The following is a 13,563-nucleotide window of genomic DNA, read 5'->3' as shown; positions in this document are numbered from 1 at the left end:
GGCAGGCACGAGGAACACCGGAGAGAGGGCAAAAACACTATAGGAACGGGAGCAGGAAATCACAGCACGATATGACAATGAACCAGCAATCATTCTGCGTCCAATTACTCAGCTAAAATAGTGAGGAAGGCTTGATTACGCTGTGTTAGATTTAGAACCCAGAAAGGTCCGGGTCGCCAATTTCTACCTCTGAGGTAAATGCATTTCATTCAGTAAGCTTGGAAACCATGACTGGCCACAGTAAACTGATGTTTGTTTTGATATTTTTTGAGAAGCACAAATGGCTGCTGGGGAAATATGTTAGCTACTTGAGGGTAAGGGAGAAAGAGAAACATCTTATACTTTAAGTGTGACTTGAACGCACAAGCAAGGGAAATCCTGCATCCGTCATTGAACTATAGAAAGAATGCACTGAACTTTACGGGCATCACTACTTACACAGAAAATAATTCAAATTGACAGAGTGGGAATGGAAATGCCACTACAAGTTATTCTACACTTTTAGTAACCCAAATGCCAAATTAGATGACACATAAAAGTAAAAGTTGAGGAGAAAGTGGCCTGAGAAAGTGACCTCTCAGGGCGTACCTTGCCATTTTGCTAAGACGTCCGATCAACTTGGGCTGCTTGGATCCTGCCCGAAATACAGTCCCGAGCTCAAGGGCCGTTGTATTGTACTTTTCCTATTTGTTCAGTCGGATTTATCCAGGTTCTGAGTACAATCGAACGCAGGATTAGGCAGACCCTCCAGAAATTTGCGATGTTGTGATTGCAACTATTAATGCAAATTCAGCCATTCCCTGTATATTCTGCACGGCCCTGCAATTCTGTCCAATCACTGCAAATTTCTGCAATTTTAACCAATCTGACTAAAGATTCCGGTCAATTTGGCGGCACAACATGGCTGAAGTCCGTCCGCCTTGTGTAAGCCGCATCAATTTCTGAAGCCGCCATCTGCCTGGAGTCCCCAGATGCGACCGGAATCACCATTTAGTCTGGTCACAGACTGTGTCAGAACAGCCAAACTGACTCTTGTGAGCAAAATAACTGTTTAATGATCTTCTGCTGCTCTAGAAGGACTTTTAAAGGAAAAAAACCTCATGAAACCTCCACTATTATATATGATCTTTGATAGAGCTTCATTACAGTTACCGTCTAAAACGGCAGCAGTGGCCAATATCGCTGGTGCTTGCGCATGCACAAATTTACCAATTGCTGAACAAAAATCAGCCTCTTCTGCATCAATGCACTCATGACTTCTGCAGGAAAAGTGTTTATAGCAAAAGCCATGAGTGCATTGATGAGATTCTTACAGGGAAAGAACCATTTATTTATTTTAGGATTTTTTTTTTGTTTGTTTTTGTTTCAAAAACTTTAAACAAACTGATTCTCTCTGTAATATTCTCTGCACTGGAAACCTTTAAAATGTGATGGAAATAATCCATATCTTGTTAAATTATTGTGAATCTGAGCTCTTTTCTGTATTGTTATGAAATAATTCAAAGACAAATTTGACCAGTTTAGGCAAAGTTATAGAAAATAATAAAGCAATTTTTTTGAAAAAGCTGTCGCAAAATCAGGCATTTTAGGCTGCAACAATCACAGAAATTGGCTCTGAATTCCTGGAGGGACTTATTAGGACTTATTAGGAACTAGCCACACCGAGTGCAAAACATGAGGGAGCTAATCACTCACAACCCAAACACACTGACATCACTGAGAGGTGGAGACATGAACAGGAATACCTGGGATGCTGCAGCTTTTATTCTAAATGAACAGCCAATAGAAGCCAATGCTGAGACCATCAGGACGTGACATCATCTGTTTCTGAGCAGTGAGTGTATATATTCAGAGTTTTCTCATTATGAATGGATCAATATATCGTGCAATCCTCTAATTAAAAAGTATGATACACATCAGATACATTATAAGAAGATGATTTAATCATCATTTGTATTTATTTAAAATCATTAATAAACATTTGCCATAATATTCTGTTTAGATTCCTTTAAAAATAAGGCAATAAAGCCGTAGATGTTGAGAAAATGTAACTTTTTGACTCTCTTTTCCATTCATAGATCTTTGTTGAATTAGGATTCTATTATATTAAATGATATCTTTCAAAATGATGACGTGGTTTCTTATGAGTGCAGCAGGTAAACCAAGCATGCTGCTTAAATCTGGTCGGGAGCAGGTTTACATCACAAACTGTTTTCATGGCAAATAATGCGTTCTCGCTTTAATGAAACGGTCGTTCCAGTTAGATCCCGGTTTAACTGGGAACACAAAGACCCAGGAGTTATCACAAATAATCAAAACATGAACTATAAACAAGGAAATGAACTAAGACATATTGAAAAGGTAGAACTAAAAGAGGACAACAAGGGCTAAAATGAACCAAAACAATACAGATTCTGACACTTTCAAGATGTGAATACTTCCATTTTAAGTAAACATAATTGAAGTCAAGCCTCAGTCAAAGCACTATAGAAAATGACAACTAAACATAAACTCTTTGTTGTTTCCTGTGTTAATGCTCTGATTGGTCATTATTCTAAATGCTGACGTGAATGCTGACAATGTGGTTAAAGTTTCCCATCTCTGGTCTTATAGTATAATTTGATTACTTTTAATATGAAGCATTGCATTTTTGATGTTCTGCAGTTAGAACGTTGCTCCTTGTGCTTTTCACAGTCATACTTTTGTTGCAAATAAATGCTGTACGATTCTATTCTGAATGTGTTGGTGTGTATCATCAGGGCTGTAGCATGGGGTGATGAGGACTCCATGCAGATTACCAGTGATGGCCACAGCATCACCTCATCAGTAAGTTACCAGTGATCTTTCTTTAGAGAGAACATGACATTTTTAACAATGTTTGGTATCATTAATATTGCCAAAGATTTTTTTATTTTTTATCAGTTAAAGTCTTGCATGAATGGCTCCAAAAAAAATACTTAATACAATTTGGGTCAGCATTAGGTTTCGGTAGCATTAATCACCTTTAGAACGATTTTTGTTTTTATATTAACTATTTCAAGGAGGAAAAAGCTCATGTACATGAATAACTTAAATATCACCTTTTTACAGAAACCTATTATAACAGTTAATGCCTTTTTTAGTCCTGTCTTTTAATATATGTGTTGTAGTGTTTTAATCCTGTAGCACTTTGAGGTTTGGCATCAAATTATTATTATTATTATCATTATGATTAATAAATTACACATGTGCAGCATTTGACTGGAAAAAAGTAAGAAATAAATCTGAGATTTCTCCTTTTTCTAATATGAATATACCTGACAGCGTTACATGATAACATTTTAGCAACAGGACCTTTTTTTTTTTATTATGTAATTGAAACTAATTAAATTCTTCTTCCCCTCTAGTTTGTGGGATGACCATTTAAACACAGAACAACAGAAAGAGGAACTCCAGGAGCAGCAGGAACTCTTAAACACTCTGGAAACGGTCGCCCTCACCATAACTCTCTCCGTCGTTATTATTATGACAGTTTTTGGAAACCTGTTGGTCATGGTGGCTCTCTGCAAGGACAGGCACCTCAGGTTAGCCTTTGAACCTCTCCTCACAGAGCATTTACACACAACTGCATTCAATGCAACCCATTGAGTCCATCTGATCAGCATTCATGTCAGGAAACACAAAGCATATCACATTAAAGCCCACATTGTGTTTTCCTGTTGGTATAGCCTGACTTTCATGTTGTGCGATTTTCTAACCTTCTGACACAATGAAAATGTCCTACACTTTATAATCCATCACAATGTTTTAGATGAAGGATAGAGGGAACAGAAGAAATTATAGCTGCTGCGTAGCAATGGTTGGGGCCAGGCAAATTTAGGTAAAACAAGACAGCAGCTGTCAGTGTTTAAAAGCAGATTTCAAACGGCTGTAAAAAAAATTCAACATGAAAAAATAAAAAAAAATTTAAAAAATGCACAAATTATATTTATACAGCATGGAGATGTTGGTAATTTGTTTTTAACAATGATTTATTGGATCCTAAAGTGAAAAACGGATTTAAAAAAATAAAAAATAAATAATAAAATTTTGCATTAACTCCAATTATATGTAAAAATAAAATTCATATATTTTCCAAACATCATCTACCAGTATTTAGAAACAATTTGCAAGCGCATTTTTACACTACTGTTTACAGCCTAACATTTTGATGCACTGTAGGCTCAACTTTTGATCAATCAATAATCTGTGCGGATGGTTTGTGAAGGACAGTCTGAAGATGTGCTGCAGCAAGTTTGGTGTCAATTGAGCAAAAATTGTTGGATAGATAGATTTAATACATCTTACAATTTAAAAAAACAACAAAAACAAAACAATGGACTTCATAATTTACAATAGGTTAAATGTACAGAAGTTTCTTCGGTGTTGGAGCTACATTTTGGTTAAAGTTGAAAATATGTAGCACATATGGTTGGTTTGTTGTGAATTTTCATATTGAGATAGCGCCACCTTTAGGACGATTGGCCTGTTTTTGCACCAGAGACAATTCGGTGATTTCATCAGAATAGAATAGAAAATACTTGATTGTCACATATGTACGGGTACATACACGTGTGTTCTCTGCTTTTAATGGTGGGCAGTTAGGGTTAAGGATTTACTCAACATCCCACAGCGGATTTAAAGTGGTTACAAGCCCCGCCCAGAAAAACATGCAGGTCAACAAAAGCTTCCTGGTAGCTTAGGCTTCCGGGCCCCCAATAAATGCGTCTAAAGTCTTTGTTGCTTTGCCAAAGCTCTTTCAAAATGAATTAGAAGGGGAGCAGAGAGCATGTGGCTGAGCACTGATTCATTCCTTCATTAAGGCCTTCATTATTGATTATTGCTAGATGGAGGCATTGAACCAATGCTATAGGTTTGAATTAATTTATGCCCAACAATGTTGTTTGCTTACAATCGTATTACTCATGAAACATGAAAAATAATAACCTGCAGGATGTTTGATTATTTGGACGAGTCTGACTGTTTAATAATGTGAATGAAAAAAAAAAAAAAAAACCTTATTTGTAATGTTTAGCAAAGTATGTGGTTGAAAAAAAATGATTTCTCAGCTTTTGGTCTAAAATATCTTTGTTCATTCCAACAATTATTCTGACGTGTAGCCTTTTGAGTCAGTGTGTATTAATATATTATACAATGATAACTTTACTTATCTTCATTTTTTCCCCCAGAAAGAAAAAAACCAACTACTTCATTGTGTCGTTGGCGTTTGCCGACTTGCTGGTGGCACTGGTGGTGATGCCTTTTGCTGCTATCGAGCTGACTACTGGCCAGTGGCGTTATGGAGAGATTTTCTGCCTGGTGCGAACGTCTTTGGATGTTTTACTAACTACAGCGTCCATCCTCCACCTCTGCTGCATTGCACTGGACAGGTTTGGATACTTTAGGTTTCATGCTGTAGGACAGGGTTTTTCCAAATGGGGGTGTACATGATGGCACTGCAGGGGGTAGTTAATGATCGTGGAAAATTAACAAATAAAGTGTCAGTCTTGGTCCCACAGGTGTGATATGATCAGAAATGAAACTAGAAAAGCACTCAGAGCGCAGACTCCCGCCAAGTGATTTATTAAACCACAGTGCACTATTTTATTTCAATTTTTCTTAAGATTTGTCACAAACACGTAAAGAGGACAGCACGAGTCCCAGACGGGACATACACACAATGCACTTCCCTACCACTACTACATTACCCATAAGCCACCGCTCTTAAAGGAGCAGGCTCAGGAACAGCTCGCGTCCACCCATATTGTGATTTCTACGAGTGGTATTTTCTCGTTTTTGGTAAAACAGAACATCATCAAAATGTCATTATTTGTTCCTTGTTTCATTATCAACATTTTCTGAAAATTTCATCCAAATCTGTTTATAACTTTTCAAGTTATCTTGCTAACGGTCAGACAGACAGGTAAGGTAAAACATAACCTTCTGCTCTGCACTTCACGCTTGGCGAAGGTGACAATTATTCAGGAGCCACTAAATCAGCGTTTTTCAACCTTGAGGTCAGGACCCGATGTGGGGTCACCTGAAATTTCTGAAAAATTTAAATGTTAAATACATTTTGGAATTTTTTTATTTATTATAACCTATAAAAACAACAAAAAAACACCATTTTAAACAACTGTAACACTGAAAAAATAAATAAAAATCTGAGCTTAAACATGATCAAAAACTAATTGTAGAAAAAGAAAATATATATCGTTTCTTTCCACTTATTTACAAAAATAGATTTGTTAAAATGTGTGTTATCACTAGTTCATTCCATCATTATGCTCTATAGTTGGTTTTAAATAGTTTTCTATGCAAAATGTAGTCGGACGAAGGATTCTTGGATTCAGAGATAAGAGAAAGTTTGGGAACCACTGCTGTAGGAGAGGTTTAAATGAACATGTTGGATTATTTCCTGTCTTTTAATTGTGTGCACATCATTCCAGGTATTACGCGATCTGCTGCCAGCCGCTGGTCTACAGACACAAGATGACCCCTCTGAGAGTTGCAGTCATGTTAAGTGGCTGCTGGGTCATCCCCACCTTTATCTCCTTCTTACCCATCATGCAAAGCTGGAATGCCATTGGGATTGAGGACATTGTGAGTCTTCAGTTGCTAAATCCAGACACTTGTGGGGGGAACAGTGACACATTTTGAGGATCAAAAAAAGCCTAAGAACTTTATCTAACATACCTAAAGATAAAAAAAAAAAGATCCTTTTGTGAGGGTGAAGCCGCATTAACCCCCAGGAAAATAATATTCTCCTTTTCCGATAACATGTCCAATCCTTTTGACAATAACATAGTGATGTAGTGATAACAATACCATTCTGGTCCCCGATGATTTCCATGCTCTGAGCGTGGATAGCATTTCAACAAGCACTTTTTTTCGTCTCTTTTGGCTCCTTATGCATGAGGTTATGTCAGGACTGATCTGAAATGAGCAGCAGGACTCCCAGAGGCAGACAGAGGATCGAGAAATTCATCCAGACTTAATGAAACATACAGGGTTTCTTCTGTTTTTCAAACAAGCAGCAACCCAACAGGGCTCTCTGCTAAACCAACTGAATGTCAAATACCTGTATATATAAGTCACACAGAAGCGGAGTTTTATTTTCTTTACCAAAAGTCATAATAATAATACATCAAATTCATATATGGACTTGGACTTGACTTGATTTTATATAGCGCTTTATCACCACACTGAAGCATTCTCAAAGCATTTTACATATCAGCTCATTCACCCAATCACTCTCACATTCACACACCAATGGGACAGGACTGCCATGCAAGGCGCTAGTCGACCACTGGGAGCAACTTAGGGTTCAGTGTCTTGCCCAAGGACACTTCGACACATAGTCAGGTACTGGGATCGAACCCTCAACCTCTTGATCAGAAGACGACCCACTACCACCTGAGCCACAGTCGCTTTTTTGGACACTCAAAGACACTTTACAGAATCAAGGGATTATTCTTTCACTCTTTCATTTTTCTTTAAGCTACTGTTGTAGCCACAGCTGCCCTGGGGCAGACTGATGGAAGCGAGGCTGCCATAGTGCGCCATCGACCCTTCCGACCACCACCAACACTCACTCACACACTACATTCATACTACGCAATGTGGGTGAAGTGCCTTGCCCAAGGACACAATGACAGTGGCACTGTGGCACCTGGAATTCTCAGTGGTCTCCCATCCAACTACTATCCAGGCCCAGACCTGCCTAGCTTCTGAGATCTATTGAGATTGGGCAATGACTGTTATGGCCACGTTTACAAAGTGATTTGTAAAATCACTTTGTAAACTGTTGCATTAAATTGCTTATATAATGTAAAATTTGAAATCTCACCAAAGAATGCTTGCTTAGTTTCTAATCAGTGCCATCAGAGAGCGCTCCAACAAATGAGTGAGTTTGTGAAATATTTTATATGGCTTTTCCAATAGAAAGAGAGTCTCAACTAATATAGTGGCAAGATTGTTATTTTTACAAGGACTATTCTTAATAACGGCCTGGAATAACATTACATTATAATAGGCATTTCAAATGATCTGACAATACCAGCATTATAATCTGATGATGAATACACAATACATCATATTGATAACAATATAAAAAAAAAAAATGTACAATTTATATGTAGATATTTACCATTGAGGTCAGGCACAGGCAACTGGCAGTTCTCAATCTAATTTTGTGTCCCATAAAATTAATTTGTAAATACAGGAAATGACAACAAAAATCTACACAGTTACTCCATAAACATACAAAACTAAAACAGTTTTTTTGTTTTTTATGTCCACAAAAATGGCCTCCAAAAAACATACAAAATGATGCAAATTGACCTGAACCTTTTGAAACACAAAAAACTTCAAACACTATAGTGACTCCAATAACAAACACAAATACAACAAAAATACACAAAATCTGTCACTTACTGCTTGGGTACGGTCTGTGCCTTACTTACTTTACATACCAACTATACGCGCACGTGCAAACTAAGGCACAATAATGTTGAAAGTACTCGTTTTCCCGCCTATAATCTGTGTTCCACTTGAGATCCAACTGGTCTGTATTTGGCTCAATTTTGCTGCCCCACACTTAGCCAATCAGAGCATGTCTGTGGGCGGGCTCTGACAAGCTCCCAGCCAATGCGGGGTTCCATTGTGGATTAACCCATAGCCGACGATAAACAGAGGTTGTAAAGTTACTCACAGCTGTGTTTTTGAATCCCAAAAATACTAAGGTTGAATGTCCATTTAAAGCAGGGGTCTGCAACAACCTGCGGCTCTGGAGCCACATGTGGCTCTTTTACTCTTTTGCAATATCTCCCTGTAGCTTCGGCTCTTCCGCTGGGGTCTCGGGCGGGGAGCTCTCTGGGCCCTCCCCTCGGGGGGTTGGGCGCGGGGGTGTGGGGGGGGGATGGGGTGGGGGGTCTGGGGGTTGGGGGTTGGAGTCGGTGGTGTGGTGCGCTGGGTCCTTGGCTCCTTGGGGCTTTCTCGGGTGTGTATGGGGGGGGCGATGGCTGCCTCTCGGCTTGGGATCTTGGGGGCGTTCGGGGGGCTGCTTGGCCGTGGGGTGGTCGCCGGGGGCCCCCAGATTGCCCGCTCTTGCTGCTGGCCTGGCTGCTTCTTCGGGCCCGGGGGCGGCTCGTGGGTTTTGCAGTGGCGGTTCTTGGAAATACATTTGTCATGGATGCACTGGCCTTGGGCTGTGGGATAATCAGAATCAGAATCAGAATCAGAATCATCTTTATTCGCCAAGTGTATGTTGTACACACGAGGAATTTGACTCGGTCAAACACTCATACTGGGCTCAACCACAGACACGTTGTTCCCAAATACCTGTTTTATGGAATTTCCACTCACTTCTTCCTCTGTTCACAGCCACCACCATTATTCCTAAGCCGCACACTGGTCACCAAACTGGCTTGATAACTCAACAATAAGCACAATATACACAACCACAATTTCACATCGCACCACTTGAAACCTAACGACTACTCCCCACCCATTCCATTTCCTATCTTGTATCCCTCTTCCCTGTTAACTTCCCCACCCCTCTCCAACCCCTCACCTTGGTGTAACACTGCCCTCTCTTTTTTTACATCCTCCCTTTAATAAAGTATTTCTTACCCTTCCCTAGGGAGGGCTGGTGATGGTCACAATTATGCAATGAAATAAATAAATTTATTTAATTGCAATAACAAAATATGCATTGCTGTTAAAAGATTGCACTTCTTGTAGTGTTAACCTTCAACAGAATGTGCAGACAAGAAAAAAAAAAATAGATTAAAATAATTAATTATTTCTTACGGAGGGCATTGATGATTAATGACATTAACTTCAAATACAGTTATGATAAAACAATTTGTCATCTTGTGCAATAACTCTGCCACCTTCATACGTCAACTTTCCTGCACCTGTGGCTAACCTTAAGTATTAAATCTCTTGTAAGATAACTAAACTAACAAAAAGATTATTCTGGAAGAAAATAGAGATTGTATTTGTGTGGCGACAGATTTATTTAATTGCCAACATGCCGCCTTAATATGCATGCTTGATATGTTGCAAGAAATTAGCAATTAGCATGTGTTGACCGACATGATCATGTGTAATCAAATTATTTTTTGTAGCTTCAAATCCATTAACTCATAAAATTATCTAATATTATTTTAACTGTATAGAATTTTATACAATGTATTGACTTCATTTAGAAGGTGTTTTTTGGCTCCAGAAGGACTTTAATTCAGGCGAGATCAGACAAAACGGCTCCTTTGACAGTAAAAGTATCAGACCGCTGACTTAAAAAGTAACTAAACCCTGACGTTTTGGCTGAGGTGCTTCGAGGCTGGAAGATCAAAATACGACAAATTGAAATACTTTGACTAAAATGTCAAAAGTTGAAAAAGAACAAATCAGCAACACAACTTCACACTTAATACATGAAATCAACTTTTGTTTTCAGCAGAAAAAGTTTTGGGGTTTAGTTACTCTTTAAAATACCTTTGCTTGACTTCAGTCATGAAGACGGGCCAACCCAATAGCAAAGATCCAACAGCCTGTCTGTAAAGAACTCAGGCAACAACACAGGAGCTTAGAGTACTTAGCTGTACTAGAACTTAGGCGACCACTGTCACCACTGTCAGCGACTTCTCCTCCTGGAAAGTCGGCAACTCTGAATCACAAGATAATAGTTGGGTTATCAAACGCTGTAAGTAGATAACTTTCATTCTTGCTTTTCACTCCTTCTCTGCATGTTTTCCACTTGCAGATTGAAGAGAGGCGGTCCTTGTCTGGTGGCTCTAAGGACACGAGCTGTGTGTTTCTGGTCAACTGGCCGTACGCCCTGATCTGCTCCGCTGTGGCCTTCTATGTCCCACTGGCCCTCATGATTTTGGCATACCAACGCATTTATGTGACAGCCATGAGCCACGTACGGCAGATAGAGACGCTACAGCGTGCTGGTTCAGCTCCAGTTGCTGGGACTAGTCCACTTATCACTGGGAGGTCATCCACTTCTTCAGATCCATTGGAGCATTGCCGCCTTAGGGCAACCACAGGCTCCTCCTCCTCTGATCCGGTGCCTGTAGCTAACAGCCGCATGCGCATTGAGACTAAGGCGGCAAAGACACTAGCAATTATTATGGGATGTTTCTGCCTATGTTGGGCCCCGTTTTTTATCACCAACATTGTGGATCCGTTCATCCATTACTCAGTACCATGGCAGCTGTGGACAGCGTGGCTTTGGCTAGGCTACATCAACTCAGGATTGAACCCTTTTCTTTACGCCTTTTTGAACCGAGCGTTTCGAAGGGCGTTTCTGGTGATCCTCTGCTGTGGGGATGAGCGCTACACACGGCACGGGAGCTTCTCGTATGGAAACAACCACAGAGTGTGTTCGGCTGTGACCGTCAGTGGGACATCCATGGCATTAAGGTAGACACTCTTATCTGCTCAGGTGAATCATCTGGTGTTTGCATTACAACACGTGTCAATGTCAAGGCCCGGGGGCCAAATCTTTTAGCACCCAATGTGGCCCACAGGAAAGGGTCAAAATGACAGAGAAAACATGAATCATTGTGTAAAATAGTGAATAATTTGATTGTAGATATCTCAAAACCTCAAAATCCACAAATCAAATTATAGCTATTGTGCAGGCAATTTTAGGCAAAAATGTTGCTTGTGCCGAGGCTTGAACTCACAACCTTCAACACCAAGAGGCAGTCCTCCATGTCCCTGATTTAATTACACATGGGATTTAAAATGGCTGTCAAATATTCATTTAAGGCAAAGATACGATAATATGCATTGCATCTAGACGGTATCGAGATGTTGGTAATTTGTTTTTACAATAAAAAAAACACGCACTTCCCTTTTACTTGAGGCAGTGTGCTGGATCAAAAAGGTCCAAAAATGTTAAGAAGAAAAGAAGGTCCGCACAACTGCGTATTTAGCTCCCAATTTCAGTTTTTAATATACACCAAAAGACGTGACGTTTCGGGCTGACCGCCCTTCATCAGACATGGTCATTTGTTTTTAACAATGATTTGTTTTGGCTCCATAAGTTAAAAAAAAATGATTTTTGAAAATGTCATTTTTGCATCGACTCCAATTGCTGTAAGAGATATTTTGAGATAAAATTCTGATGCAAAATTGCTTGAATATTGTTGGTGCCTTACATACTTTATTTATCTTTTGAATGCAGAAGTGCAAACGAAGGCACATTAATGTTAAAATTGCTTATTTTCTCGCCAAAAATCTATGGCACACTTCAGATCAAACTGGTCTACATTTGGCTCCTGAACTAAAATGGGTTTGACATCCCTGTGTGACGGATTTTTGTGAACAAGTTTTGTTTTTAATGACACCCTAAAGGCTCAATCATACTCGGGCCGAATGTACGCGGAGTGGACTCTGTGGTGGTCCGCTAGATCACTGGGAGCAAAGCTAAAATTTGACAACAGTGCGGACACTTCTCGCCATGTATTTTTCAGATCGAGCTTCATTAAATGTAACACCGACCTGCATTTCACCCGTCTGGTGAAACAGAACCGGAGCGATTGAGACAAGCTTTGAGGAGAGACTGGCAGATGAACTATGAAAGTAACAACACCTTTAAGACATGTCCCAGAAAGAGTGCAAAAACTACAGAGAAGCACTAAGGATTGTGGGAAGTATAGGATTTCAGTGGAAACTACTGCTGTACATGGCAGTGCGCTCCAAGTGCCCTCGACTATGAAAGCTTTGATGAATTCTTATGATGCTTAATTTAATTAATTATATCTTGTTCCCATTTTCTAAAGCTGCTGGGGATGTACTTTTTTTATCAGATAAAGACATGATGTAGGAGTCATAGATTTCTTGGTTTCTAGGCCTTTTTTGCCAGACAAGGAGGACAGTGATTGGTTTGTTCCTGGTACTCCTCGTGATATAGCCTCACTCGAAGAGACATTCATTTTCTTTCCATCTAAACTCCAAAATAAACATCCGCCATTGTTGTATGAAAACACCCCAAATGTGTTGGGAAGTCACTCCACGAGCAAAAACTAAAAATCTCAGTCAGAATGACTCCAAATGCCTCCGTCTACAGGACTCCACAACCACAATGCAAAGCAGGAAAGTGTTTACAGTGGAGATCAAAACAAACTTTTAAGTAGCAATTTCAAGCTTTTATATCCTTTTTAGGGCAGATGCTCTTGAGGCCTACAGAAAATGTACATCCTACACCATGGATTTATCTAATAATACTAAAAAAATCATATCCAGCAGCTTTAAACAAGGGTTTCAAAAGGACAGTGGCCACGGTTACATTATGTTTTTTTAATTCAAAACTAGTAATTCCGAATTGAGTCATTGGGAATTAAAGTGTTCTGCTTTGTGTTTACATGGAAATGGTAATTCCTAAATTGAGGTTTACATGGAAAAAACGGTTTATTCGCCTTTAATCAATTCCGTTTTCGGTCTGGGGGTTGGGAAGGCTCTGATTAGACAGGGGGCGAACGAGACGTATTCACGTCTATCGGGAAAAACACACAACAAACCTTT

General features: G+C 39.5%; 1 protein-coding gene across 1 annotated transcript in view; it reads left to right on the top strand.

The window, feature by feature from the left end:
- The window catches only part of LOC114473654 (5-hydroxytryptamine receptor 4), a 71,772-nt gene that overhangs the window by 32,468 nt on the left and 25,741 nt on the right, over positions 1-13,563 (top strand). The window contains exons 2-6 of the mRNA XM_028463415.1: positions 2,760-2,826; positions 3,387-3,563; positions 5,208-5,408; positions 6,468-6,621; positions 10,790-11,454. Of these exons, the coding sequence (XP_028319216.1) occupies positions 2,777-2,826; positions 3,387-3,563; positions 5,208-5,408; positions 6,468-6,621; positions 10,790-11,454 (1,247 nt within the window). The 5' untranslated portion in view covers positions 2,760-2,776. The remainder of the gene's footprint in view (positions 1-2,759; positions 2,827-3,386; positions 3,564-5,207; positions 5,409-6,467; positions 6,622-10,789; positions 11,455-13,563) is intronic.

Source organism: Gouania willdenowi, chromosome 12, assembly GCF_900634775.1.
Source record: "Gouania willdenowi chromosome 12, fGouWil2.1, whole genome shotgun sequence".
Lineage (NCBI taxonomy): Eukaryota > Metazoa > Chordata > Actinopteri > Blenniiformes > Gobiesocidae > Gouania > Gouania willdenowi.
This window is presented reverse-complemented; position numbering and strand designations above follow the sequence as displayed.